Genomic DNA, 25933 nt, shown 5'->3' with positions numbered 1-25933 from the left:
GGGATGGAACAGCCAGGCCTTGGCAAAGAGATCAGAGAGAGAGGCAGCTGGACATGTAGAAATAAGGAGCCATGTCTAGACTGGAGGGAGGAGCTCAGACAATCTTGAAATTGATTCTATGCCGGGATTTATTAGCCCCGAATGTCAAGCTTAGTAACAATGAAACATAACTGTAAACATTCAAAATCTACAAATAACCTATTCTCCCAACAAAATATAATATATATAAATATTTTATATATAATATTCATATAGAAGAGTGTGTGTGTGTGTGTGTGTGTGTATGTATGTGTATATATATATATATATATATATATATATATATATATATATATATAACACATATAGATTTTCCTGGGCCTGTGTTGTTCTAACCTCTCATCCCACTTTGAGAGGGATGCCCATGTCATGAGCTAGGAATCAGGGCCCAGTCACGGAACACGTGCAGTCCCACTCTCTGCATTCATTAACCTCATTAGAGCCAGAAGTAATCAGAGATCATCTCTAAGCCACCAGTTTTGCAGAGCTGCTCCTTGCAAGTTAGAAAAGAGCTGGCACAGGCTGGGCACAGTGGCTCATGCCTGTACTCCCAGCACTTTGGGAGGCTGAGGCAGGCAGATCACCTGAGGTCAGGAGTTCGAGACCAGCCTGGCCAACATAGCAAAACTCCATCTCTACTAAAAATACAAAAATTAGCCGCGCATGGTGGCAGGCACCTGTAATCCCAGCTACTCAGGAGGCTGAGTTGGGAGACTTGCTTGAACCCAGGAGGTAGAGGTTGTAGTGAGCTGAGGTCATGCCACCGCACTCCAGCCTGGGTAACAGAGCAAGACTCCTTCTCAATTAAAAAAAAGAAAAGAAAAGAGCCGGCACTAGTGCAGTCTCCCGACTCCATGCCCAGCAGCCCCTACTGCCCCATCTTAAGGAAAAGGACCTTCCAGAACTGCCTGCTGACGTCCTCCCTGGTGATTCTGAGCCTCTGTCCTGTCCCCAGCCAGCCTTCAGTAGGTGGCTTTCCCTGATCCGAATCTGCAGTCAGGGTCCAGTGGATGAGTGCTGGAGCGTGTTCACCTCTGCCTGCCTTCCTAAGGCTGTGGCTGCCCTGTACCTCCAGCGTATACTCTGGACACCCTGAGCCGGCTGGCAGAGGTTCTGGACCCCCCACCCCTGCCAGCTCACTTCCGTGTGTTTGTGTCTAGGCATCGCTGCTCCAGAGCAAACTCAATCAGATCTTTGAAATCACCATCCGGTAAGTGACACCCTGGGCAGGGGACCCTGACCTCTGTGGCCCAGTATTGGGGTTCCTCATCCTGAGTCCTCTCACCCCTGTCTTTTCTCTCCTCCCCACCTCCTGCCACCGCAATCTCTATCCCCTGGGCTGGAGTCAGCCACCAACTCTAACCCTCCCTAGACAAGGAAATAGAGACCAGAGAGGGAAAGAGCCTGCCTCAATGAAACCTGGAAAGACGCAAGAGTCCTAGTGTTCCAGGCTGGCACTTTCTAAAGCAGCAGTGTCACTGCGGAGCCTGCAGGGAAGCTTGACTCCAAGCTGTAGATTCTAGTAGAACGTGGAATCCTGGGAACCTGTGGAATGAAGGGGTCTCTGGTGCCTGTGCAAAAAGAAACCCAAGTCACCTACTCTGTTTGGTTGCACAAGGGTGGGATCCTAAAATTCTCTTTTCATGCCTTTCTCCCCATGTGTTCCTGCCCCCTAGGCCCCCACCAAGCCCATCAGGAACCATCACTGCAGCCTACGGTCAGCCGCAGAACCACTCCATCCCCGTCTACGAAATGAAGTTTCCCGATCTGTGTGTATACTGAATTCCAAGAGCCGGAGCTCCTCAAGGAGATGGGGTCTGAGGAGGGGCTCACCTCACGCCCACCCTGACCACATGGAGATCTGGCTGGGATCTCTGAGAAAACATCACCTTAGATGGCAGCGCCTCCCAGGCTAAGCCAAGGTGGAGACTCTCTGGTCCTTCTTGGCCCTCCTACCTCCTCCTCGTCTTCCCTGAGGGAGGTCTCACCAATCAGCATCTCACCTGTGCCCTCTTCTCTTGTGTCAGCCAGGGGCAGAGAATCATGGGGTGTCTCTCAGGAGAAGCCGGGGGGAGGGGGCTGAGAATCTCCTACTTGGTGTTTTGAGTGAAGGGCATGTCCTCCCCAGAGGACAGAGCTGGATGGAGACTTGGTTGGTGAGAGGAAGCTAAGGACTCTACTCCCCTGGGGAAGGAAGCTGAGATGGGGATGGCTCTCTCCTCCCCAGCACTCCCCCTGCTCCCCGCCCATGTCCCTGCTGTGTCTCTCACTCTCTTGCTCATCTCCCAGTTGTCTGTTCATGTTTCTTTCTACTATTAATGAATGCTGAGCCCTTATAACAGGAGCTGGGGTGGAGACATCACGAGGGGTCGGGGGACAGCAAAGGGCAGGAAGCAGGATGCAGGGCTGGCAGGAGGTGGGCCTGTGGCATCGCAGGCCCAGCGGGCGAGTGTGGTCCCTGCAGCAGCTTCTCACCTCCTTTGTTCATAAGGAGCTTGTGTTGGCCTCCCACAGTCCTGTCTGCTGGATGTTTTTCAGAGTTGGGTTCTCTCTCTTTGATGTCTTTCTTCTGAGGGTCCCAAGGTGTTCCTGGAGCCTCTGGGTTGAGGAAAGGCAGAGCAAGATAATCTTGGAGGGGAACTGCAGGGTCCCCAAGATTTGCCCATATCACCTCCTATGGAAAAGGCTCCCAGCCTGACCTGGGTTGTAGGAGAGTGGGGAGGGTGGGATGAGTGGTGTTTTGGGGCTCAAGGATATCAGAAGCCAACTTTTTGGATGTTCCGTTTGAAGAAAGAAGGATCTAACACCTGATATTGGAATGATTTCTTCACCCTCTGGACAAAGTCTGGGACATCGGCACCACCTGGCAACGCTTGTGGCTTGGGAGGGGCCATGGAGACCCCTTTGGGTTCTGGGTTCCTGTTTTCCTGGTGTGCCGTCTGTGTCTCTGTGTAATGAGGATGTGCAGAGAGGAGCTAATGCGGAGCCGGGCAGAGCCACCCAGGAGGCAGTTTGTTGCCTTCTTTGCCAATTCCCCTTCCCGGCCCCTCCTCCAGGTGCCTTTGTGTCTCCCGGGGTGCCACTGACAGAACCTCACCTGGGGCTCCTCCCATGGCAGTGCCATGTGGTCCAAAATTGCCCTTTCCTTCTCCGTTAGTCACATTTCCCATAACTCCTCCGAGCCGACATAACCTACAGTAAGATGTGAGTGTCAGATGTTCTCTCCCTGGAGTCTGCTTTCCAAAGGAGGCAGGGTGAGTAGCTTTCTTGATCCAAAGGAATCCGTTTTTAATTTTTTTTTTTTCTAGAGATGGGGGTCTCACTATGTTGCCCAGGCTGGCCTCGAACTCCTGAGTTTAAGTGATTCTCCCACCTCAGTCTCCTGAGTAGCTGAGAATCCCTTTTTAGGGTACAATTTCAGGCAGTGTGGCATGGAGTCAGAAGCAGGCTGTTTCTCCTCAGGGGAGGGCAGGCTTCTCAGGACGGCCTCAGCTCATAGCCCCATGCGTGGTGTGCACGGATGTGCAGGGAGAACCTGATTGTTAGGTGGATGTATTTTCCAGAATCGGGGAGGGACTGAACACGAGCATTTCCCATTAATATGTGCAATAAATGTCTTGGGGAAGGGGCTATTTGACCCTCATTCCCATAGTTTTAGCACTTCAAATGAAGCTCTTCCTTGTGGTCACCATCTCTGCTGTGGGCACACAGCTTCTTTTTCTTGTTTTTTTTTTTTTTTTTTTTTTGAGACACAGTCTCGCTCTGTCGCCCAGGCTGGAGTACAATGGTGTGACCTCAACTCACTGTGACTTCCGCCTCCTGGGTTCAAGTGATTCTCCTGCCTCAGCCTCCTGAGTAGCTGGGATTACAGGCGTGCACCACCACGCCTGGCGAATTTTGTGTTTTTAGTAGAAATGAGGTTTCACCGTGTTGGCCAGGCTGGTCTAGAACTCCTGATCTCAAGTGATCCGCCTGCCTTGGCCTCCCAAAGTGCTGGGATTACAGGTGTGAGCCACTGCGCCTGCTTGGCACGTGGCTTCTGAATGGCCTGAGTGAGGGCAGGGCCCAGGCATGGAGGCTCCTGCACCCGCAAGGCTTTTTGGCTGTGCTTTATGGCCTCTGGCTTATACTCAACCCAATTTTACAAGCATGAACTTAGACTTCTCTTTAGTATTTATATATTTAAAAACCAAGTTTAAATTAACTCAAACTTGACAGCAACTAACCTCTGAAAGAAACTTTAAAGAAAATTGAAATCTTGAGCCACAAACATGTTCTTTCCTCACTAGCTCCTCCCAGGTTTTATCCTGCACCCAGCTTGGATGAGAGACCCACTGTTTCTTGTGCCTACTTGACATTAGGGTTCCCCGTGGCAGCTTCATCCTGAGCACTGCCTGTGAGCCCTGGTTCTGGGACTTGGCAGTCGCCTCCCTGGAGCATCTTTCCAGAGCCAGCATTAGAACCTGAGACCCCCAGATGTTTCTGCCCCTCATCCCCATCCTGTGAATAGAGAGACAAAAAAGGTGCAGGTTCCCATTCTGCATAGATTCTGCTGTTTCCTCTCCACCTGTCCCAGGCAGCTTTTCCTTTCCATCACTGCCGCTTAGCAAAAATGTGCTTCTTTTGAAGAACTGGTCATTTTTTTTTGAGTGCCCTCTTCTCAGTTTTGTTTAAACTTACACTCAGTAGAGTGTTGGGTTGTCTGCTGACATGGAGTAGAACCTGGATTCTGGCCAAATAGGCCAGAATCAGAAAGCTGAAGGTGAGTGTGATAGTAGGTAATCTCCTCACCCCAGCACAGGCCCTGGGAGAGAGGCAAAGCAGTTTGATGGGATCTGGAGGGGAGGGAGGTACCCTGGCCCTTGGCCTAGCATCAGTGAGTCCTGCCCTTCCAAGCCCCTGGAGGCTAGTGGCACTGCATTGTGCCCCTTTTTGCCACCCTTCTCTGATGTGATTTTGAGCGAAGAGGAGTCAGTAAGCCCACCGAGACTGGCTGCTCCCAAAGCCCGAGGACTCTAGCTCTGTGGGGAAGGGCTAGCGTTGGTCAGGACTCTGCTGACAGCACTGAGTAGGCGGGAATGTATTTGAGATTTGGAAGTACTGTTAATTTGGTGGAGTCAGGTGAATGGATAAGAAGCAGATCGGCAGAAAGCATCAGTGTGGTCCCGAGGCTCCCTCTGTTTTCCTTGCCATGGAGTCCCCAGCGCCTTGTGCCTGTTTCCATTTCCCTCTCTCTTTGAAAAGTAGAAATCAGTGGTTTCTTGACTCCTAAACAGCCTCCTCACTATAGAAGGAGCCTGAGCAGGTCAGAAGAACTAGAAAAGTCCTCAGATACCCCCCTCTGTCCAGCCCCCTTTCCCATACACAGATATCAATGGATGAGCAGGAAAAGAGGAGGCCTGGACTCACTAAAGTACTTGAAGAAGCACAAGTGTCGTAGATGTGCCGCCCTTTACCCTGGGTGTTCTAGATCACACAGAACACGTTTCAGCTGGACTAAGAATCAGACTAGCCAGGGGTTCTTCTGAACAGCTCAGGCCAGACCTCTGGGCTCCTCTGGGGGCCCTGGGACATGATGCCTTGCAGTTTCCATTCCATTGTCCCCAGGCCTCCTGACCTGGTGACAGAGAGTGCCCTGCGGAAGTGAGTCTATTTTTCCCAATTCCTCTTCATGACCAGAAAATGGCAGCTGGCCGGTTGGGGTCCTGGGGGAAAGGGCTAACCTGGGCTGTTAGGTAGACACTAGGTTTAAAGGTAGACAGGGAGATGGCATCATCAGGGCAGGCCAGGCCCACTTCCTGTGACCCCAGACCTTGGCAGGCGGGTCGTGCTGAAACCAGGCATCTCCCTCACACCTGGGGAAAGGTTTAGGGCAACATGTTGCCTCTTCATCCCATTAACCCTAGAAATCTTCTGGTTAGAGTGGCCCCTTACCCCAAATCTGGCCTAGGTCTGAAGACTGCAGGATAGTCATGATGGGCCCATCCTAGAGCCTGGCTAATTGGAAGACGGGGTATGGCAGGGACAGGAGGGCGGGAGGAAGGGCTTTGTGGCCCTGCTGGGGCCAAAGGCAGTTTTCTGTGCTCCCTTTAGCCCCAGCCTGGCTGGCCAGGTCTCCTGTACTTCAGGGGACCATGGGGCCACCCAAGCCAGTCACCTTCCCCTTCCAAGCTCTCCCCCCATGACTGTTGATTTCTGGCGCGTGGAGGCAGAGTTGTGAATCCACAAATGCTGTAGCCCATATCTCGTAATGTGTCCGTGTCCACTTAGAGCCTCACGACCTGGCTGTGTGTGTGCATGTGTGTGTAGTATAGTTTGTAGTTGACAATATGTGTATATAATAGCTGGTGTATTTATATGTGAGTGCAGAATTAGTGCCCGTGGCAGTTTTCTGTATTTTAAACCCATTGAATTGGTTAGTTTTATTTTAGGGAAGTGGGAAAGGCGGAGTGGGGGGAAGCATAGGAAGAAGGATTCTTAGCAAAATCATTCTCTAGGACTATTAGTCGCGATCTCCCAGTGAGCCATCACGATGCCCTTTTCAAATAAATGTTAATGTTGTCACCACATGGCTGTCTGTTTGATTTCTTTAAAGTAAATGGTTTTTTTGAGAAGCAAACGGGATCTGAAAATACCAACAGTATACCACTGACATTTAGCCACCTCCACCAACCATGACTTTACCTGTCTCAGAGGGAGAAGGTGTGGGGGAAAGGAGGCTACCAAGATGGAAACCTCAGGCCCAGCATGCCCAGCATGGGAGCATCCTCAGGAAGGCCTAGGCCATTATTCATTCTAGCACATTCCATGTAAGCCATACTGGGGAACACCTTGTCTTAAGAATCTGGCTTTCTGGCCAGGCGCAGTGGCTCATGCCTGTAACCCCAGCACTTTGGGAGGCCAAGGTGGGTGGATCACTTGAGGCCAGGAGTTCGAGACCAGCCTGGCCAACATGGTGAAACCCCATCTCTACTAAAAATACAAAAATTAACTGAGCATAGTGGCAGGTGCCTGTACTCCTAGGTACTCGGGAGGTTGAGACGGGGGAATCACTTGAACCCAGGAGGCAGAGGTTGCAGTGAGCCGAGATTGCACCAGTGCACTGCAGCCTGGGTGACAGAGCGAGACCCTGTCTCAAAAAAAAAAAAAAAAAAAAAAAGAATCTGGATTTCTGACTCACCGCATATCAAAACTTCACAGGGAGAATTCCCAATTATTTTTTCATTGTCAACTCCCAGAACATCAAAATAACACGGGGTACATATGTCAGTGCCACACACAGAGGCTTCCCAGCTAGCTTTACTCTATACTGCCCACTGGTCTATCTAATGCATTTGATATCTATGTGTGCATCTCTATGTGGTAAGTCTCATGTGAATTGTAAATGTGTAAATGTATGTAAAGGTGCAAACCTGTGGTCCCAGCATTGTGACAGCACTATGGGGAGATACAAAAGAAACACACACCTGGCTTCTGCCCTTGCAGAGCTTGGAATTTTCCTGAGAGTAGACAAGGCATGGATGCAGCAAGGAACTTGCCATCCGAACTGGACAGCATGCCCTCCTGTGCAGAAGGGGCTGACGGCAGAAACACTGAAAATGAACAGGGCACCTGGCAGAGATGCCCCACAGAGGTGGACATGAGCCTGAGCGAGACAGTTGCATTTAATATGGCAGAGGAGCCGGGGGCGGTGGCTCACACCTGTAATCCCAGCACTTTGGGAGGCCAAGGTGGGCAGATCACCTGGGGTCAGGAGTTCAAGACCAGCCTGGCCAACTTGGTGAAACCCCATCTCTACTAAAAATACAAAAGTTAGCCAGGCGTGGTGGCGCACTCTTGTAATCCCAGCTATTTGGAAGGTTGAGGCAGGAGAATTGCTTGAACCCAGGAGGCGAAGGTTGAAGTGAGATGAGATCACACCACTGCACTCCAGCCTGGGTGACAGAGCGAGATTCCATCTCAAAAACAACAACAATGACAACAAAATGGCAGGGGAAGGTGGGGTGTTCCAGGCAGAGGGTATAGGAGGATGCGAGACCTGTGAGGAGACCAGCGAGTGTGAGGCAGCGCCTTCATCCGGGGAAACTTGGGAAGCAGGGTTTGGTAAGGAGAGAGTGCCCGTCTACAAGGGCCCTGCCCACCATGCTTAGTAGTTTGGAATTGACAGAAATTGGGGTGGGGGCACTGTTTTGACTCTTGAGCCTGGGACTGTGGGAAAAAGCAAGATTTTGTGTAAACTAATGTGAAGAATTCGTATATGATGGGCTGAGGAGAGCAGCTGGAAACTAGGAGACCAGTTGGTTGGGAAGCTGTTATCAGAGAGGCCTGGGGGAAGTACTAAGGATGAGGAGAAGGGCTGGAGCTGAAACACGCGGGGAGGGAGGAGCCTGGGCACAGCAGGAGGGGTCAGAGGGCCTCAGTCAGGGCTTAAGCCCTAGGGGCTGGAAGAAGCAACTGCGTAGAGTATGTTGTATTAAACAGATGTGTGTCTCCATGAGTGTGTGTGTGAGACAGACCGTACGTCTGAGCGTATCTGTGAGTAGCCTGGGAGTGAAATTGGAACTGATACTAACTCTCAGCTCTCACACTTAGCTTCTATGATAAAAAGATTATGTCCATTTTCTCCTTTAATCTTCACAATAACCCTCATACTGGGAAGGGAGGGGTAGATGAAAGAACTAAATTTTGAAGAAGTTCAGAGACTTGCCTAAAGTCCCACGGATTGCTACGAGCAGTTCCCCGGAGACATTACCAAGACTTCTCACCTGACAGTCCAGAGCACTCCCAGGCGTGGGTAGGCCTCAACCTGTCCAACTGGCTTTTGGAGGTGGACCGGAGCCGGGGAGCCCCTGAGCGCCCGGGGTCACTCTTGCAGGAATCCTGCCTTTACACGTGTGCTAGCTGAGCAGTCTCCCACTCAGTGGAGTGTGTGGAAAATACGGCCATCCTAGAGGTGCTGGAGCCACCCTGTGCCTTCACCCAAACTATCTGATCCCTCGAAGATCCATTTGGGGGTGGGGGCAGGAAGCACATTTTCCTTTCACGCTCACTAAGTCCTGTGAAATATCCTACCGCATGGAAACCACTGTGCTCCTCCGATCCATGCTGCTGTTATTTGACGGCTACGTATTTTTACTTTATTCACACAGTTTACATTCAAAGTCAGAGGTGGATGTGAAATTTGAAAGGTTTTATTTCCTAACTACAGGCAGCTTTAAGAGGCTGATTATCTGCCACGACCCCCCAGGCTGGGAGGCGGCAGCAGGGCAGGGGAGAGCAAGGGGCTTTGGGGTCGACCTCCTGGGGGAGGGTAGCCCCGGGGCCCGGCTGTGCCCTCACTCGCCCTTCTTGTAGGCGTTCTTGATGATGGCGTTTTTGAACAGCGTCACCAGGGGCGTCTGGCTCTTCTCGGAGGTCATGAAACCGCCGTAGCGCTTGTCCTTGGGCGGGCTGCCCCAGCGGAAGTGCTCCATCCTGTAGGGGCCCTCGTCCTTCTTCTCGGCCGCCACCAGCAGGCTGTGCTCCAGGTCGGCCTGGGCCCCGGCGCCGTCATCGGCAGGGCCGTCGGGGCCATCTCCCTCCCGGGGTCGCTGGCCAGTCAGCTCCCTCTTGAACTCCAGGGGGAAGGCCTCGGCCGACTCGTCCTCGGCGCCGTTAGGGTACACCTTCACCGGGCGCCGCTTCTTGCCCACCGGCTTGCCCCAGCGGAAGTGCTCCATGGAGTAGGAGCGCTTGCCCTCGCGCGGGCCCGGCTTGGCACCATCGCTGCGGGGCTCGGGGCCGCCCTCAGGCAGCGGGCCGCGGTCTTCGCCCGCTGAGACGTCCTCGCGCTTCTGCCCTGCGCCGCTGCCGCTGCTGCTGCTGCTGCTGTTGCGGCGGCCGAATCGGTCCCAGCGGAAGTGGCCCATGACGTACTTCCGGGGGTTCTCGGTCAGAGGCTGCTCGTCGCCATTGCCCGGGAACATGGGAGTCTCGGCGGAGAGGTCGGGCTTGCAGGCCCGGATGCACTCCTGGGGGAAGACGCGAGGGCATGAGGGCAGCCCGTGCCCTGCACCCCGGCCCGGCTGCCGCGCCCGTCACTGCGCCTAGGCCCTGGCCGCCCTGGCCGCCCTCGCCACGTGCCGAGGACACAGGGCAGTGTCGGGCGTGTCAAGCGTCGAGGCCTCCCTACAGAGCAGGTCTGCCCACCTGCTTTCTTGGCACTCGTGGGCATCTAAGATCTTGCCACCGCCTCTTTTGTCCCATCCCCTGCATGCTTCTGCCTGGCAACTGCAACACACTTCCCATCCCATTCCATGGTTTGTCTAGCCATCTAGCCACCCCTAGCTTTTGTGAACAGGACCAAAGTCTTACTGTTATATGCCTGACATAAAGGAGTGGCTCCAAGAAAGGCAGACGGGTGGTAGTTGTTGGCACTTAATGAATATTGAGGGCCGGGCACGGTGGCTCACACCTATAATCCCAGCACTTTGGGAGGCCAAGGCAGGCAGATCACATGAGGTCAGGAGTTCAAGACCGGCCTGGCCAACTATGGTGAAATACCATCTCTAGTATAAATAAATAAATAAGCTGGGTGTGGTGGCGGGCGCCTGTAATCCCAGCTACTCTGGAGCCTGAGGCAGGAGAACCGCTTGAACCTGGGAGGTAGAGGTTGCAGTGAGCCAAGATCACACCACTGCACTCCACACTCCAGCCAGGGCAACAGAGCAAGACTCCGTCTCAAAAAAATAAATAAATAAAAAGAATATTGAATAAATACATATGGTTTAATTCAAGTCCAGGAGGGGAGTGGGGCTGAAATTTGGGGGATAATCTCTCCAGGTGATAGAAGTCTAGCTACTAGGGCCCATATTTTTAAACATATTTTTAATAATGCTTCAACCTGTGTGAACCTGGGAGGTGGAGCTTGCAGTGAGGGGAGATCGCGCCACTGCACTCCAGCCTGGGTGATAGAGCGAGACCCCGTCTCAAAAATAAACAAATAAATAAATAAACAAAAAAATAAAAAATAATGCCTCAACCTTACCTCAGTGATGGAAAACCTACTTTATGCCCTACCCCAGCTCCATCTCTGCACTAAGCCTCCAAAACTGCACCTTGGTTCTTTCACGACTTCTGAGCTGATTTCTGAGAGATCACCCAGTGAGCTCTGGGGCAAGCTTATTTCCCTGTAACCTCATTCTGACTGGAGGGAGGGGTGGAAAGCTAGCGTTGTTTCCATTGCACCGTCTGTGGAACCTGTGTCTCTGCTCCTTGTCCCTAGAGGACTCTATTGTGGTACATATTAGCTTAGGAAAATGGCTGCATAGGCTGCAGCCTTGAGTTTTCAGTGATAAAAAGATGAAAAGCTCACTGGCTGCTCTCTTTCTTGGGAATAGCAAAGGAGAAAATAAAGGGATCCTACCCACTCTGTTGAGCTGGACATTGCCTACTCCAGGTGTTCAGAATTACAACTCTGTGGAACGTTAACAATGGAAAAAACTAATTTACACTCCCCTCCCCTGGACAGATAGTGAAACAGGAGACTCAGAGAGGTGATAGGACCTGGTCAAGGTCCCACAGCTCACAACTGGGTCTAGAACCCATGGGTCCTGACTGTGTCCAATGCACCCTCCCTGGTGAGCTGTGCTGTGGGTGTCTCAAGTCAAGAGACTCTTGGGTCTTTCTAAACTGGAACTCACAGAATCCTCTGGGCTCTTTGCTTCTATTTTATATTACACATGAAAACTGGTCTGTGTCTTTGAGGACCTCATTCTATCTTCACCTTAACTCAGCTTCTGCATTGACAAAATACACAGAATGTAGTTATGTACATTCCACCCTCAGCACCTGCCAGGTGATGGCAACAAGATTAAAATCCCAGTCACTGACACTAACAGTATGGGGGTTTGTTTGTTTGTTTGTTTCATTTTGTTTTGTTTTGAGACAAGGTCCCATTCTGTTACCCAGACTGGAGTGCAATGGTGTGATCATAGCTTACTGTGACGTCAAACTCCTGGCCTCAAGTGAACCTCCCAAGTAGCTAGGACTACAGGCACATGCCACCACATCTGCTAACTTTTTTATTTTTTGTAGAAGTGGAGGTCTCACTACGTTGCCCAGGCTTGTCTTGAATCCCTGGGCTCAAGCAATCCTCCCACCTTAGCATCTAAAAATGCTGGGATTACAGCCATGAGCCATCTCGCCTGGTCTCAGTGTGCCTTTTAATCTCTGGATTTGGCATCATTACTCATTTATGCCCCCCAACACACACACACACACACACACACACACACACACACACAGGCAGATACGTACACCCTGTGGTGACCTGGAGGGAGCTCCTGCCTGATGCAAAGGGCCTTCACATGCTCTGGAAAGACTGTAGAGGAACACAGCAGAAGGCCAGTCCTCCAGAAGAAACACGAGACATTTGGCACCAATTAAAGAAAAAAAAAAAGGGCCCCTGGTTTTTCCTTCTTCCAGAGATGATTTGAAGAACTACCTGGCTGGTTTTTGCAACCAGTAGTAGATAAAAGGGTAAGAAATATGGAATGAAAATGGCAAGTGATATGAGCTTCTTAAAAAGGAATAGTTTGGGAAGCTAAAGATTTAAAGTACAGAATAGATTGAGGGGTCCATTATTGCTCTTATAGCACCATCTCTAGCTTAAAGGGTTCAAGGTCTCCATAAAAGATGGGGCAAGAAGTAAGGATAACCGAGAAGAAATTGTGGACTCAGCCCCTCTCCCTGAAGCTGCTTCCTTCCCTCATTTCTTCTCCCATTTCTTACTTCACTGCAAAGTTTTGCTCCTGCCCTGGGTTGAATCACGCCTATCACTGGGAATGAATTTCCCTTTCCCCACACCCTTTTCTTTTGAGCTTTCCCAGCTCCAGTCCCATCTAATGTCTAAGCCAAGATGGCAGTCATGGCCCACGTACCAGCAGGTTGCTTTCCGTGGTGAGGTCCTGACACTGGCTGCTCTCCAGGCACCAGCCACGCACTTCCATGGAGGCCTGAAGCAGCAAGGCCAGCAACAGGGCCCCCGAGCGGCTGCAGCACGATCTCGGCATCTTCCAGGCAGGCTGAGGCTCTGCAGAAGCAAACAAGATTGGTGGGACCCCTGCAAGGAGCAAAACAATGTTGGCCACTCACCAGGAAGGACCTTGAGCCAACATTAACAACACACTCTCTTGTGGAGTTAAAGGCATTTTAAGGACAGCAGCAATGCTGAGAAAGGAGGTGTGCAGTACAGCAGTGATATAAGTTGTGATAAGGAGGAGGGAATGCACCTGGGTAAACTGTGACCATTTCCCTGTTATCTTCTATTTAAACGAGACCCCTAAAAAGGTTAAGGCTGGAAGCTATTTTGGGGATTGCTTGGTTCAGCCCCTCCCATGAGAGATGGGAAAATTGAAGCCCAAAGAGAGACCATTACTTTAATGTCCATGACAAGGTAAGGCTAAGCTCCTAACAGAGAACTTTCCTATTTCACTACATTAAGCTGTAGTTCTAACATGCAAGATCTAAGGGGTGAAAGTAACTTGGGAAAAACAGAGGACCCTGAAATTCCTGCTCAAGATGGTCTTTTCCCTTTTTATTCCACCAGGATCCTATCATTCCTCTGAAACTCTATTTCCTATGAATATTAGGTTGACAGAAAAGCAAATAAAACCACTGGCCAATTTAGGCAGCATTTCGAGCAGCCTGATTTGATGTCCTGCACACAAATTACTCTGGTGATCACTATTATCCAGACTCCAGTAACTTTGGAGAGCTTCGTTTTTAAAGCAGATCTCAGTTCTTTGAAATCTGGCTCATCTTCTGAACACGTCACGTGTCAGATGTCTTGTTCTCTAGCTCTCTCAAATGTGGTCTGAAATGGCAGGATTTGAAGAGGATGCAGATGTGGAGGGGAAAGAGACCAGAAGGGAATTACCTCCTGGTGGAACAGCCACTGCAGATACTTTTGGAGAATCCAGAAAGTGCCTGTGGGCAGAAGCTGAGGTCAAGACACCAGGGGACAGTAAGGAGGGGGCATCCATGGTGCCTCTAGTCCCTTGTGCCTACCCCTTTCTCCAGCACTACCCTCACACTGCCAAATTTCCCTTAACCAGGTGGGCCCCCTGAAGCCACCTCGAGGCTGGAGATCAGCTCACCACCAACCCTACAATCATTTTGGATTTCAGAAGATCTTCTCAGCCAGCTGCTAGAAAGAAATGTAATTAGATGAGAAAAGTAATTCACATTAAAGTGTGGATGACTAAGTGTCTTGTCACTCCTAATGAACGCTGGCATTTTAAAATAAGTTTGCCTAAAATAAATCTCTCATTTGGGGAGGCGTGGGCCAAATCTTTTTTATATAGGGGAGGCTTTGGAAGTGAAAGTCCTCTGAAGCGCTGATTTCTACTTCAGGAGGCCACTTCCTTCTCTCTACCCCACCCTTGCCCTATTCCCCAGGTGCTGGGCCAGCACAGGGCTAGCTTCTGAAGGGTTGCCGGGCAAGGCTGAGCATTTTCAGAGCAGCCATTAGATGGTGCTGGCAGCCAGTGACTGGCCCAGGGGCGCTTCGGCTAAAGGGGCAACTGAACGAGCTTTGGTCAACCTTGGTGTCCTCTCCTGGCTCCAAGGGACAGGCTGTTCCCATTGTACCCTGCCAGTGATCCATTCAAGTACACAGCCAGAACTTGGTGGACCAGGCAATTAGATTAAAGCTCCAAGTTGACCATAGCACATTTAGCTCTGAAAAATGCCCAGATGTTACAGTCACCGAAACATGGTAGTTACGTATGTCGCCAAATGCAAATGTAAAGTAACATATTAGTAAAGGAAAAAATAAAATCTTACAGGTCTGATAGTTCCCTCAATTATATTTCAATTCTTGTCAAAGATAACTACTCTGGAGTGATTTCCATTTGCTAGAAGCAATGACTTCAGGCCTTCCTGGAAAGCCCCAGAGAGCATTTCCCCTCCTTATGCCCTATGTGCTGTGTTGTACAATGTGGTAACATATTCACTTCCACCCTCTCAGAGCTTATATTCTGTTGCTAAACTGGTTAGATGGCTGCTATTGCTAAAATTTCAGATTCTTCCCTGAAAGATGGTCTTGTGTTTGTATTGTATATTTTGCTTATGTGTATGTGTATTTGCTTATGTGTATTTTCAGTTTTCTACAATGAACAAATAGTACCTTTTGTGTCATTTTTAAAGCAACAAATTATTGGGGAAATATCAAATGTTGTGCTTTTTTAAGTAGGGAAAGTACTATAATCCAAAAATGGAAAGCTCTGGAAAAATAGAAACTTGAAATTTGCTCATCCTGAGATTAACTTTATAGTAGAACTACACTTATTAGAAATTCATAGGTGTGCGGGGCTCTCTATGAGCTCAACAAATCATTTTGCTTGTTACTCTAAAACTGCACGCTGGCCATGACCTTTTGTAAAGATTAGAGGAGCACAGGGGCCGAGTTTTGTCCTTACACCATGACATACATGCATCGAGTCCTATAACAAAAGCATCAAAGGAATAGTAAGTCATTAAAGTGGCCATAATCTGTGCAGAGTTTATAAACTGACACACACACTCACAAATCCACACACAATTTTATTTTCCTTGGCTCCTTCCAGCCATTCTGTAAGAACCCTCCCTGCCCCATTTAAACATGAAGAATTTGGGGAATCCAAATGCCAAGTGGACTGTCTCTCCTTCGCTGGAAACGCCCCTTACCTGAGCCTTGATCATTCCAAATGGCCGCCCGTGCCCTCAACCCAGGATCTGCGCCATAAACCGTCCACCCCGGTTCTGTTGAGGGCGTCCGAAACTAGACAGTGCGTTTCAGGACCTAGGACAGCTCCCGCCCCGGCCACCTGTTTTTAACCCCAGCTAGGTCTTGGAGAGAAGAGACCCAACTATTCTGCATTGTAATTGACCCAGTTATCATGTAATTATCATAGCGCGGCCACCTCGGGTGCGCTAAGGTGGGCAAGGAAACAAGGATTCAGGGGTCTGAATCCAAAAAAATCTGGAAGGCAGGGCGTTCATTATGACTTTTATCCTTTTCTCTGCTGCCCCGTTTCCAACATTAATTTGCGATAGCGTGTATGGAATTTGACTTTCAAGATGCGACACCTATCCTGGAAACTGGGAGCAAGAGATACTAAAAGACCGGGCTGGCCGGGGGCGGTGGCTCGCGCCTGTAATGCCAGAACTTTAGGGGGCCAAGGCGGGCGGATCACCTGTGGTCGGGAGTTTGAGACCAGCCTGACCAACATGGAGAAACTCCGTCTCTACTAAAAATACAAAAATTAGCCGGGCGTGGTGGCGCATGCCTGTAATCCCAGCTACTCGGGAGGCTGAAGCAGGAGAATCGCTTGAACCCGGGAGGTGGAGGTTGCGGTGAGCAGAGATCACCCGTTTGCTCTCCAGCATGGGCAACAAGAGCGAAACTCCGTCTCAAAAAAAAAAAAAAAAGAAAAGAAAAGAAAGAAAGAAAGAAAAAAGAAAAAAAAAAAAAAGACCGGGTTGTCCCAAGACCTCCTAGCAAGCTCTCGGAGCCTCCGGACCGCCGCGAGCCCCTGGGGGAGAGGAGGCCTCCCGCTCCCTGGAGACAGCGCCTGCAGCTTCGCGGCCGTCCGCCCAGGGGCCGGACGTGGGCCCTCCAGCTCAGCTACTGGCGGCTTCTCATGCCGCGTCGGCGCAGAAAGTTTGTCGAGAACTCGGGACCGCGGAGAGCCAGAGGCGCCCAGGTCCGCCTTCGGAGCCGGAGCCGGCCGACTGCATCGCGAGGACGGGGACAGGGGATCCCGGGGAAAGAGCACGGTTCCCCCACGCTGCGCCCTTACCTGTCTCGGGAGGCTGCTCTCTGAGGGCGGGGACGCTCGGCGGCCTCTCTTGGTCGCGGCTCTTCTTCCCCTCCTTCGCCGCCGCTTGGTCCCGCGCTCCTCTGTCCTTATATACTTGCCGAGCTCTCCTGGTGGGCGCGGGACTTTGACCTTCCCGGCAGCACAAGGAGCAGCTCCCCGGGCCAGGGGAAGGGGGGCCGCGGGGCGTGGGAGGGGGGCTTCCAGACGGGGGACGAGCGCGGGGAGACGCGCTGGAAAGGGGCTGGAATTAGCACTGTCCTGCCGAAGGCGCACCTGGCCGCTCGCCCTCAGGAAGAACTTAATTATGGATGGCGTTGGGTCTCCGCTTAGAACGGGCGGGAGGCTTAGCACCCCGGTGTGGGGCAGGCCGGGCAGCTTCTGAGGTCGTTGAGGCGAGGGTGAAGTTACCTGCGTGCGTGCTGGGGCTGGCATCTGCCTGGTTCGCATTTGGCGGTAAATATCACCGTCTGCACACGGGGAGGCCTCCGATTTCCCCATTGTTTGGAAACTGTGATGTGAAAGTCGTGGGGAATCATATTCTCTCTGTTCCACTTTGGGGAGGGGAGGAGGGAGCAGAAGTCAGGAGCCGTCTTGTGGTTGTGAAGGTGAGTTGCACTGCTCCCCTGGGGCCTGCTCTCCAAGGGCCTGGTTTAGGGGAGGCTCCCTTCCGTGTCCCAAGCCTCAAGGAAAAAGTCCTGTTAACCTAAACCATTAAATGGGGAGAGGGTGAAGCTGTGAAGAGCAGCTGAAGTGCTTTCCCTGTGGCCTCTGATCCCTCCCTTTGCCATGAGCTGGCAGGGTGGTCTGGGGACTCAGACAATTTTCAACATCCCCCTTGGCCCTGGAGTTCTGGCTTGGCTTTAGTTCCAAATATCAGACCAGAGAGAAGAGTACAGCACTCAAACCAAGCTAAGAGACTCTACCTTAACCTGGAGTAAATAAACAAAACCAAATTGTGCGATGTGGTGGGTGTGGGAGGGAGTATTGGGACTAAACTGGACTTCAAATCAAGACACTTGCTTAATCTGCCAAATGCCAGAACTTTCCTGATTCCCCATAAGATGCTCTTTTGGACTCCAGGACTCTCTTGTGGATTCAGCTTTTCTGGTGACATTGGCTTTACATTCAGCAATCCTTTCCCTTTGGACCACAAGAGAGATCCAAGCTCCTTCACAGTAGACAAGGTGCTTCATCACCCGGCTTTGGCCCCTTTCCAGGGCCATTTCCCAGTTCTCCACCTTGCATCCTGGCACTTCAGCATCCACAACATTCACACTGCTAGAACATGGCTTTCTTGGGTCTCCATTGCCCAAGCTGTTCCCCCAACTAGAACATCCTTCCTCTCTCCAGCCATCCAGGAGCTTGACTCACATCAAGATGTAGCCCATCCATCAGCCCCTGTTCTCTGAAGCCCTCTTTGGCCACTTTTCCTACCAGGGGCATGATGCATGACTTCCTCTGCCTTCCACAGAAGTCCATCCCCATCTTGTCAGTGCAAGTGGCTTGCACTAATTCACTTCTGTCCCCATTTTTTTAATCTTCCATCCACCCCACGACCACCATCAGGTTTGTAAACTCTTTCAAGCAGATGGTGGTTTTGCCTTATTTTACTTTGTGTTATTTTTGTAACTTCAGGAGGCTGCTGGTGGCAGCAGATAAAACAAACCAGGAAAAATCCAAATGGACCCAACTTCTTTAACTGGGTTCCTTCTTTCTTTTCTTCTCTCTCTCTCTCTCATTCTGCTTGTTTGTTTTTGAATTAGGGTCTCACTCTGTTGCCCAGGCTGGAATGCAGCAGTGTAAACACTGCTCACTGCAGCCTCCACCTCCTGGGCTCAAGTGATCCTCATGCTTCAGCCTCCTGAGTACCTGGAACCACAGATGCATGCCACCATGCCCAGCTAATTTTGGGTTTTGGTTTTTTGTTTTGTTTTTGTTTTTGGTAGAGACAGGGTTTCACTATGTTGCCTAGGCTGGTCTCAAGCTCCTGGGCTCAAGTAATCCACATCAGTATCCTGAAGTGCTGGGATTACAGGTGTTAGCCACCACACCCAGCCCAGTTTCTTAATTTAATGCAGCAGAACCTGCTTTGGCCTCCATGAACTGAAAGGCCATTGAACTGCATTTAGAATCACTGGGTAGGAGGGGCACAGTGGCTCACGCCTGTAATCCCAGCACTCTGGGAGGCTGAGTCGGGCAGATCACGAGGTCAAGAGATGGAGACATTCCTGGCCAAGATGGCGAAACCCCCTCTCTACTAAAAATACAAAAATTAGCCGGGCATGGTGGCGCACACCTGTAGTCCCAGCTACTCGGGTGGCTGAGGCAGGAGAATCGCTTGAACCTGGGAGGCGGAGGTTGCAGTGAGCCAAGATCGCACCACTGCACTCCAGCCTGGCGACACAGCAAGACTCCATCTAAAAAAAAAATAAATAAATAACTGGGCAGGTTGGGGGACCAGGATCTAAAAATGGGCAGGGACACAGTGTGGCTGGAACCATGGCCAAAATCACATCCAGTGGAGAAAAAAAAAACAGACCACAAGGGGCCACAAGGGGCATGTCAAGACCACAGGCATCTGACATAGATGTCACTTCTGTCCCCAGGATGGGACGCTGCCATTCTCACTTCAGCTAATGCCACTAGAAAGGAGTCACCACTGCCCTTGCATCCTTGTACCACTAGCTCCTCTTTGAAAGCCTAGAACAGGTGCCTTTGATTGTCTGACATGATATAATTTTTCACTTTTATTCTAGTAATGTGGTGAATTATTGCATTGTTGATTTTTTGGTGTTAAACCTACCATGCCTTCTTAGATTAAACCCAATTTGATTATGATGTATTATCCTTATACAGAAAGCACTGGACTCAATTTGCTAATATTTTATTTAAGACATTTGCATTGATGTTCATGAGATGGGCCTGTAATTTTCCTTTCTTGTGGAATTCTTGTCTAATTTGAGTATCAAAAAATTATGCTGTTCTCATAAAACAAGTTGGAAATCCATCTTCCCTCCCCCTTTTTATAATTAAGTAGAATAATTTGCATATAATGGTGTTATCTCGTCCTTAAATGTTTGGGATGATTCACCAGTGATGCCATCTAAATCTTTAAGATTGTTTGTTCATTGAAGTTTTTAATTACAGAATCAATCCTTTCAGCTGGAGCTGGAAAAAAGAAGAAAAAATGTTTTAAACCATTACAAATTCAATTGCTTAAGTGGCACTATTTCAATTGTCTACTTCTTCATGTGTCAGTTTTAGTCAGATATGTATTTCTAGGAATTTGTCTATTTCATCTAAATTCTTTAATTTATTGGCTTAAAATTGTTTATTATATACTTTAAGCATCTGGGATCTGTGGTTTTGGCCCTTTTCATCTCTGATATTGGTTATTTGTGTTCTCTTTTTTCTTGATTCATTTTCTTTTTTCTTTTTGAGACAGACTTTCACTCTTATTGCCCAGGCTGGAGTGCAATGGCATGATCTCGGCTTACTGCAACCTCCACCTCCCGGGTTCAAGCAATTCTCCTGCCTTAGCCTCCCAAGTAGCTGGGATTACAGGGATGTGCCACCACATCTGGCTTATTTTTTGTATTTTTAGTAGAGATGAGGTTTCTCCATATTGGCCAGGCTGGTCTCAAACTCCTGACCTCAGGTGATCCGCCGGCCTCAGCCTCCCAAAGTGCTGGGATTACAGGCGTGAGCCACTGTGCCTGGCCTTTTGATTAGTTTTCTTAGGGTGTTATCCATTTTATTAGTCTTTTTAATAATCCATTTTGGTTCTGTTAATTTTCTGTACTATATGTATACTTTTTTATATTTCTGAAATTTTTACTCTTATTATATCTTGCCTTCTACATCTTTGGGTTTAATTAGCTATTCTTTTCCTATACTCATGAGTTGGACATTAAATAAATACTTTTACTTAGATAATTGATATTGAACCATTTTTTTCCTTTTTTTTTTTTTTTTTTTTTTTTTTAATATTGCCTTGACTCATCTTCAACTCTTGGGCTCCAGTGATCCTCCCACTTTAGTCTCTCTAGTAGCTGGGACTATAGATGCATGCCACTGTGCCCAGCTCCTTTATTCTTTTTTTACATATGTATTTATGGCTATATTTTCTTTCTAAGTACAGCTTTATATGCATCCCACAACTTTTGATATGTCATATTTCGATTACCATTTGTTCAAAATATCTTTTTATTTTCATTGAGATGTCTTCTTTGACCTATAGGTTATTCAAATATATTCTGCTTAACTTCTAACCCTTCCAATTCATATTACCAACTTAGAAAAAAAAGAAAAACTTCTAAACCTTGGGGATTTTCCAGTCATGTTTTTAAACTAATTTTTTGCTTAATTCCCTTGTAGTCAGAGAATATGCTCTGTTTGATTTCAGACCTTCGAAATTTTTTGAGGCTTGCTTAACAGATAAACATAGGGCTCATTTTGATTAGGGCTTCCTGTGCACTCCAAAAGAAGTGTCTCACTGCACTGTATTCTGTGACTGTATATTCTCAAATATTCTATATCCTTTCTCTATCTATATCCTTGCTATTTGTCATCTTATTCTATTAGTTACTGAGAAAAGTATGCTTTTTAAATCTCCTCACTATTTTTGTGGATTTCTCCATTTGATCCTGGCATAAAAACAGCACAACTCAGCCGGGCACAGTGGCTCACGCCTGTAATCCCAGCACTTTGGGAGGCCGAGGCAGGCGGATCACCTGAGGTCAGGAGTTCCAGACCACTGTGGCCAACATGGTGAAATCCCGTCTCTACTAAAAATACAAAGATTAGCCAGGCATGGTGGCGCATGTCCGTAGTCCTAGCTACTCAGGAAGCTGAGGCAGGAGAATTGCTTGAATCCGGAAGTCAGAGGTTACAGTGAGCCAAGATCATGCCACTGCACTCCAGCCTGGGCAACAAGAGCGAGACTCTGTTTCAAAACAAAACAAAACAAAACTCTATGAACTGAATGGTGATTGTGGGTGGAGGGTAATGTAGGATCAAGGATAAAGATGGCAGAAAGGGCCAGGCGTGGTGGCTCATGCCTGTAATCCCAGCACTTTGGGAGGCCAAGGCGGGCAGATCGCAAGGTCAGGAGTTCGAGACCAGCCTGATCAACATGGTGAAACCCCATCTCTACTAAAAATACAAAAATTAGCCAGACATGGTGGCTTGCACCTGTAATCCCAGCAATTTGGGAGGCTGAGGCAGGAGAATCGCTTAAGCCTGGGAGGCGGAGGTTGCAGTGAGGCCATTGCACTCCAGCTTGGGCAACAGAGCAAACCTCTGTCAAAAAAAAAAAAAAAAAAGGAAAGAAAGAAAGAAATAGAGAAAAGAGAAAAAAGGAAATTCTGAAATCTGGCCTGGCACGTGTGACCATGTGACCAGTTCCTTCAGAAGGCAGTTCCACTGCCCGGAATGAATCTCCTTAGCTCTTGGTTCCATCCACTGGGCTCTTGGTTCCATCCTCTGGGCTCTTGGTCTATTCTCTGTGTTAGCTTTCCTTTTCCATAATAGCCAAGATTTGCACCTGAATAATTTTCTTGCTTGCTTCCTGCCTATGGTATTTCAGGGGCTCAAAAGCTTCTTTTTGTTTGTATACTCCAGCTTGACCACTATCTGTCATATGGATTAAAGGAGGCAATTCATGTAAAGATCTTAGAGCAGGGTCTGGTCCCTAGTTAGTCCTGTACAACTGCTAGCCCTTAACTTTAATATTATGGGAGTGTTGGTGAGAAGGGAGGAGGGAAGAGGAAGGAAGGAAGGAAGGAAGGAAGGAAGGAAGGAAGGAAGGGAGAGAGGGATAGAGGGAGGAAGGAAGTAGAAGGAGGGAGGGAGGGAAGGAAAGAAGGCAAGGTTGGAAGGAGGGAGAAAGAGAGGGAGGAAGAAGCAAGGAAGGGAGGGAAGGAAGACATAAAAGAAGGGAGGAGGGAAGGAACGAAGGAAAGAAGGAAGGAAGACAAGGAAGGAGGGAGGGAAGGAAGAAAGGAGGGAAAGAATAAATGAAAGAAGAAAGGAGGGAAGGAGGTAAGACAGGAGCAGACTCAGGGTCTTTTGGACAGGGTAGCTGATGGGTTTGTTGGGAGACCCTGCTTGTGAGGACTCCTGGGGCCGGGGCGATGCACCTGCACCTGGCTGCGGGCGTGCCAGGTGGCTCTAGACGTAGGGCTGGGGCTGCTCTCATCATCTCAGCTTTTCACCTTTGAGGTTTTAATTGGAAAAGAGATGTCACCAGGGTGTGAGTGCGTTACAAGGGCAGGTGCAGGGGAGGCTGATGACTGAGAGGACAGAAACAAGGACAGGGTGGCAGAGCCCAACAGGGGGCAGGGGATAAGGAGGTACAAGGAGGGTGGCCTCGTTGTCAGCCTCCAGGCATTGGGACTGGCAATGGGGGACATTATCCTGGGAGAAGAGAAGACTTAGGGATGAAGCTGCCTCATGTCTGTGGGGGACTTTGCTGGAACAAGCACCAATTCATGCCTTAAGGGTCTGAACGAGGAGCCCCAGCTCCACCTTGGCACGCCCTTCTTCATTCTCTCTCCATAGTCTCCATGGACAAGCTGGGGGCAGCTGCCATTCCTGTCTCATGGAATAACAATTGTCCCTTCTCGGAACTCCTTAGGCTCAGCCAGGGCCTCTTCATTCCTGCTGTTGTTTGGTCCAGAGGGGCCCTTGGGCTGCTCAGCTGGTGCCGGTTGCCTGTAAGGGCACAGCTCCCATAATCAGTGCCTGGCAGAGAGTTGGTGCTTGAAAAATATTTGTACAGCAAGGGTAGGAGGGGATGAATGAGGAAGGGAGACCCTCTCCCTCTTAACCCTCAGTTTGCAGAAACTCATGATTCTCCAAACCCTCTTTGTCAGAGGCGTTTGAACCAGAGCAGCTCCATCTTGAATAGGGGCTGGGTAAAATGAGGCTGAGACCTACTGGGCTGCATTCCCAGATGGTTAGGCATTCTAAGTCATTGGATGAGATAGGAGGTCGGCACAAGATACAGGTTATAAAGACCTTGCTGATAAAACAGTTTGCAGTAAAGAAGCCAGCCAAAACCCACCAAAACAAAGATGGCCACTGAGAGAGTGACCTCTGGTCCTCACTCCTACACTCCCACCAGCGCCATGACAGTTTACAGATGCCATGGCAATGTCAGGAAGTCACCCTATATGGTCTAAAAGGGGAAACATAAATAATCCACCCCTTGTTTAGCATACCATCAAGAAATAACCATAAAAATAGTTAACCAGGCCAGGCGTGGTGGCTCAAGCCTGTAATCCCAGCACTTTGGGAGGTCGTGGCAGGTGGATCACGAGGTCAGGAGTTCAAGACCAGCCTGTCCAAGATGGTGAAACTCTGTCTCTACTAAAAATACAAAAATTAGCCGGGCGTGGAGGCAGACGCCTGTAATCCCAGCTACTTGGGAGGCTGAGGCAGAGAATTGCTTGAGCCTGGGAGACGGAGGTTGCAGTGAGCTGAGATCACGCCACTGCACTCCAGCCTGGGCAACAGAGTAAGACTCTGTCTCAGAAAAAAAAAAAAAAGTTAACCAGCAGCCCTCCAGGTCGCTCTGCCTATGGAGTAGCCATTCTTTCATTCCTTTACTTTCCTAATAAATAAACTTGCTTTCACTTTAATCTATGGACTTGCCCAGAATTCTTTTTTGCGTGAAATCCAAGGACCCTCTCTTGGGGTCCGGATTGGGATTCCTTTCCAGTAACATCTCCGTACTCCCTCTGTAGGACACATGAACCTGAAACAGGGAAGTGCCTCCTCTTCATTGTGTCTGAATGAGAAATAGCCCAGTATCTTCCCCTTTATGTGCGCATTCAAGAATCGTGAGCACTTTCAAGAAATCCTAACTACCGCTAAAATTTCACTGGGGCTCAGAAAATGATACCCCAAAATATGGAACTAAAGAAGCAGCTTCAGTTCCTTTGAAGAACCTTCAAAATCTCGCCCTGACCTTCCCCTCACTCCGTCTCTCTGATTTTTTCCAAAACACCAGAAGGTACTCTCTTTGGCATTTCCATATCTGACTAAGGAAACTTCTTTCTAAAAGAAATACAATTGCCTGAAGCCTCCCTTCATAGGAATCTCATCAAATAACCAGGAAAGAAAGATTAACCACCTGAGAAGAGACTGGGATCATCACCACCTCCAGACAGACTTTTCTTCCATTTTTCTGAGGGCAACTCCAAGAGATAGCCTAGGGGGGTTACCTGCATAATAAGACAGGCTGCGTTCACAGTGACTTTCTGCTTCTCACCTTCACACCACCTACCCAAAGAACAGAGAAGAACTTTGTCCCAGGCCATTGTTCCTTGGGCGCATTCACTTTCCCAGAAAATCATTTACTCCTATGCCCCTCATTTTCCCTTCCCCTATCAAGAAATATATGCAGGCATCTGGACCTCATTGAGTTACTGGGTAATCATTCTCCCACCATTCTGCTATGCTATACACATGAAATTAATTTGTATGTCTTGGTCCCCTATTAATCTGTCTATTAGCAGTTCATTTTCAACAAAACTTCAGAGGGCAGAGTGAAGGAAGGAAATTTTCTCTTGGCACCCACAATTGTCAATAGAAACCCTAATTAAGAATCCCTCTGAGGGGAGCCTGATGTGGTTTGCAGGGCAGACAGGGAGCTGCCTCCAGAAAAGGGCCTGAAGCCTGAAGCACTGCAGAGGAGAGGGTTACTGGTGCCCCAGATGGCCCTACAATTCAGGCGGATCCCACTGCCCCGCTTCACCCCTGCAACACGCCCTCCCCAGTCTCAGCCTTTTCATTGAGCTTCTCTCATTCAGCACTGCAGCTGGGCCACTTCACCAGCCTTCGGTTTGACCTCAAGGGCAAAGAGGAATCAATTTGTGCAGAGAACTGGAATGAAAGAGATTTCAATTGACCTTTGAATGGGGTTTTAATTTGCTTTATTCCAGCCAAAGGGACCTCGTGAAGAGACCCTTGAGACTGCTTTTATCCACTAATGCGCGCATTAGTGCAGCAGCCTGGGCCAAGGTCTGCATGGTCTGGGTGCCACA

At 49.3% G+C, this 25933-nt stretch overlaps 2 protein-coding genes and 1 long non-coding RNA gene across 7 annotated transcripts in view; 1 reads left to right on the top strand and 2 right to left on the bottom strand.

The window, feature by feature from the left end:
• EFR3B (EFR3 homolog B) overlaps positions 1-6606 on the top strand; it is a 116868-nt gene extending 110262 nt beyond the window's left edge. For all 4 annotated transcript variants that reach the window (XM_054677730.2, XM_016948158.4, XM_063789218.1 and 1 more), the window contains exons 22-23: positions 1200-1249; positions 1716-6606. In XM_054677730.2, coding sequence (XP_054533705.1) covers positions 1200-1249; positions 1716-1821 — 156 coding nt within the window. In that variant the 3' untranslated portion in view covers positions 1822-6606. The remainder of the gene's footprint in view (positions 1-1199; positions 1250-1715) is intronic.
• On the bottom strand, positions 624-8937 carry LOC134807827 (uncharacterized). Its single transcript, XR_010149179.1, has 3 exons — positions 8805-8937; positions 2515-2637; positions 624-1610 (listed from the first exon to the last, which is right to left on the bottom strand). It is a non-coding gene; the product is annotated as an uncharacterized LOC134807827 (long non-coding RNA).
• Positions 8938-9214: 277 nt separating this feature from the next.
• On the bottom strand, positions 9215-16987 carry POMC (proopiomelanocortin). Of its 2 annotated transcripts, none has more exons than XM_001147888.6 (3): positions 16863-16987; positions 12960-13141; positions 9215-10049 (listed from the first exon to the last, which is right to left on the bottom strand). In XM_001147888.6, the coding sequence occupies exons 2-3, from the start codon at positions 13089-13091 to the stop codon at positions 9375-9377; spliced, it is 807 nt and encodes a 268-aa protein (XP_001147888.1). In that variant the 5' UTR covers positions 13092-13141; positions 16863-16987; the 3' UTR covers positions 9215-9374. The 2 variants fall into 2 exon arrangements, with proteins under 2 accessions (XP_001147888.1, XP_515334.1); XM_515334.7 differs by having other exon boundaries at positions 12960-13111; positions 16863-16977.
• Positions 16988-25933: the final 8946 nt, after the last annotated feature.

The sequence above is a fragment of the Pan troglodytes genome, chromosome 12, assembly GCF_028858775.2.
Source record: "Pan troglodytes isolate AG18354 chromosome 12, NHGRI_mPanTro3-v2.0_pri, whole genome shotgun sequence".
Lineage (NCBI taxonomy): Eukaryota > Metazoa > Chordata > Mammalia > Primates > Hominidae > Pan > Pan troglodytes.
The sequence above is the reverse complement of the archived record's forward strand: the minus strand, read 5'-3'. Positions and strand labels throughout refer to the sequence as shown.